The sequence below is a fragment of the Mastomys coucha genome, unplaced genomic scaffold (genome assembly GCF_008632895.1).
Source record: "Mastomys coucha isolate ucsf_1 unplaced genomic scaffold, UCSF_Mcou_1 pScaffold5, whole genome shotgun sequence".
Classification (NCBI taxonomy): domain Eukaryota; kingdom Metazoa; phylum Chordata; class Mammalia; order Rodentia; family Muridae; genus Mastomys; species Mastomys coucha.
Genome location: NW_022196911.1, coordinates 6,458,617 through 6,461,952, shown reverse-complemented (window position 1 = coordinate 6,461,952; position 3,336 = coordinate 6,458,617). Strand labels below are relative to the sequence as shown.

The 3,336-nt window shown below is 42.1% G+C and overlaps 1 protein-coding gene across 1 annotated transcript in view; it reads left to right on the top strand.

Moving 5' to 3' along the window:
• Positions 1–646: 646 nt before the first annotated feature.
• Tmem242 (transmembrane protein 242) overlaps positions 647–3,336 on the top strand; it is a 30,001-nt gene continuing 27,311 nt past the window's right edge. Inside the window, exons 1-2 of the mRNA XM_031351605.1 lie at positions 647–770; positions 1,270–1,396. Coding sequence (XP_031207465.1) covers positions 686–770; positions 1,270–1,396 — 212 coding nt within the window. The 5' untranslated portion in view covers positions 647–685. The remainder of the gene's footprint in view (positions 771–1,269; positions 1,397–3,336) is intronic.

Genomic DNA, 3,336 nt, shown 5'->3' with positions numbered 1-3,336 from the left:
TAAGCCTTGAGAGAGGGCCTCTGTGCTCTGCTCTCTAGACTGGCACTGTTCATTCAGTCATTTAACCAGCCCTGCGAGTCCACTGCGGGCGGGCAAATCAGATCTTGGGAAGGGCGTGTGCTTCGAAGTTGGTAGGGTGGTTCTCTTCCAGGACTGGGCATGTCACTTAAACCTGAAATAACAACTATTTCGAATTTCTCAGAAACAAACGAGGCTTGCTAGTTAGAATCGTAGCATGTTAGCGCGGACCAAATCCTTAGACACAGTGCAAGTGTATCTAGAGTGGTAAACAGCTCCGGGATCCAAGCCAGGCAGCTGAGCTCTGGGCTCCATCTGCGACCTCTCACTGCCTCCTAGCGTCGGAACTGAGTATTCTTTCACGTAGACAAAACAAAACAAACAAACAAACAAAAAAACTAAAGTCCAACAAATCGTCACCTTGCAAGAAGGCGAGTGATCCTCCCAGGAGGACCGTCTTGTGGGACGCCGCCCTCGGCTCTGGTCTGGGGACAGAGAGCAGCCCTTTAGTCTTCACTCCCTGTAAGAGTGTAAGTGGGAAAGTGGGGGACCCGGACCTTTCTTCAGGTTGCACAGGGAAGGCAGCAGCGGAACCTTTCTTCTCTCCCCTTAAGCTTCCACACGGGCCTCTTTGGTAACGGAAGCAGTAGAGGAGGAGACTTTAAATATGGAGCCCTCGGGTTCTGGGCCCGAGGAGTCTTCCGCATTAGAAGCTCCAGGGCCTCCGGACGATCGGTTGTTCCTGGTTAAAGGTATGCTTGCCCTGAACTGGGATGTGATGTTCTAGAACACATTCTGTTCTGAAAGCCCTTATCTTAGGCTTTGTTCTGAGCTCGGCCGGTGGGGCCCATGTGTCACTCACTGGGTGAAGTCTCCGTGGGCAGGGGCGGGGAAATCCTGCCCACGCTGTATTTACAGTACGGTCCATACTGTATTTACCCATCCTTATCTATAGTTTTTCTCGTGCCCCTGCCCTTTTCTGATTGCCACTATCTCTTCTTCCTATGTAAAAACTTCCGGGCTGCTGTCCTAGAGGACAGAGGGAAGGGAAAACAGTCCTGAAGAACCCTTTCCTTGAACCAGAAACCAGAAGTCGTGAGATCACGCAGGTTTCTCAGACCCGTTTCCCAAGAGCCATGTAGCCATGATGTTTCGAATTTTGAATGTAATCCTGAAAGTTTCTGATACTTCGTTGTGCAAATCTTTTTGATTTAAGCTTTATTTTTAATCCCTTCTCTCAATTCTTGCCAGGTGGAATTTTCCTTGGTTCAGCAGCCGCAGCGGGAATGCTAGCTGGATTTGTTACAACATTATCATTAGCTAAAAAGAAAAGCCCTGAATGGTTCAATAAGGTTTGTGATTCTGAAATCCATTCATAGCATTGCTATTGTTTTTAACAAAGGACAGATTTTTTCGTAAGAAAAAATAGTGACTTTCATTCACATTGTTTTTAAAATACACCCACAGAATCTCATGGGTTTAAGAAGTATACTAGTTGTCAGTCTTGATTCTTTTTCGTGTGCTTCCTTAAAATTAACAGAATGAAACTTTGAAGAACAACTGAAAAAACTTTGGAAACTTATTGGTTCCCCTTCAGCATGAATAAGTAATTTAGTATGGATAATAAGAGACCTTGCTTCGAAAGAAAAACAATATCACTTAAACTATTGGTGCTGGTTGCAAGAAGTATATGTGTTTCATAGATGTTAAAATTTTAACATTCTTTAGAATGAGTGAAAATTTTGTTTTTGTGTTTTAATGCAAGGGCCAGACATTATTCAGCTGCAGTTGCTATAAAGTGCCTGGCACATAGTAGGCGCTCAGAAAGCATTGGGTGACTAACTATAACCCACTTGAGAGAGAAGATCATTATTCTGTTAGCAAGATTGTACATTTGCTGTCTGTCGTGTACCTGTTTTCCCTGGTTGGTGGGGAATTTCTTGATGTGTATTGTAGTTGCTTATAGTGTTTTGTCTTTTCCCCTCCCACCCATATTGCTGATTTATTGTTCACTTCAACAAGTGTTTTCTTGGGATCCTTTATGTTGCAGGCACTGTATGATTAAGGTGGATAGGGTACAAAAATAAACATGTTTGTCCCTCAGGAATTTAAATGTCTATTGTGAGAGATGCAATTAGATCTTCACACAAATAAATATGTAATTAGCTTGATGTGTGCCACAGACGAATGTTATGTGAAACATAAACCAGTTGAATTCCTTTCCACTTATCTGTAATAGTCATACTCAAGCTTTGAATACTGTAATGACAGGAGACTAAAATGTGTCTAGAATACTTTCCAATTCCCTCTCAATACTCTAAAGGCTTATGGAGCTACTAGTATCACTTCTGTGGCTCCTCTGGTGGACCATTTTCTCTATATATCATGTAATATTTTTAGAGAAGAAATTAATTTGTGGCAGATGTCATTAAGACCTAACCAGTATTGGTGCTTTAACACCCAAGCTTTGTTTGGTTTCCAAACCACAGGTTTAATTATCATTAATCCTTGCTACAGGGATCTGTTTAAGAATCTGATGAAAACCAGGTATTGTCTTGTTTCCAAATACTGACAGCTTGGTTCTTTGTTTTGCTCTGGGATTGGATCATAACACATGCCATTTGTGGTCTAACACATTTGTAAACTGTGGTCCAAAAAATCCTGATGGTCCTTGAGACAGTTCATTTCCTGTTCATGTTAGCGACACTCACTGATGGCACAGAGCAGTGGCATACTCATGGTGGCGGTGACATAAAACAGTCCTTGCAGTCTTTGTGTACTTCATTGTGACACACTAGTAGTTTTTAAAAAAAATTAAAAGGAACCATCATTAGGTAAGTGTCATTGTTGAAAAGATAAAATTATTAACTATTCAGTAATGACACCTGGATATGCCTGACTTGTAAATTTCATGGGAGGTGGGAGTGTGCACAAAGCACTTCTGCTCTAGAGGCAGCAGCCGCCTTACCAGCTGAATCAATGTGTTCCCCACGAGTATCTTCTTTGTGAATGAACAACTGCAGACTGTCAGTCACTCAGAAATGGGGTGTTTGTAGCAGGCATTTCTTAAAAACACAAAGTAGACCTAGCTCTTGAGGAAAGCAATTGTCAGTCTTTGTTGCCAGTGTTAATAAGCTTGCAGTTGAAAACACTGAGACACACTCGTAACTACCACTGTCCACTTGACAGCTTCACCATACTTACCAGCTTTGCTGGTGAGATGTCATGGTTTGATGATGATTTTACAAATCTGTCTAACACATGGGATCAACAGTTGAAAGATCTGTGTAATGTAAATACCAATACCTTCTGTAGTCA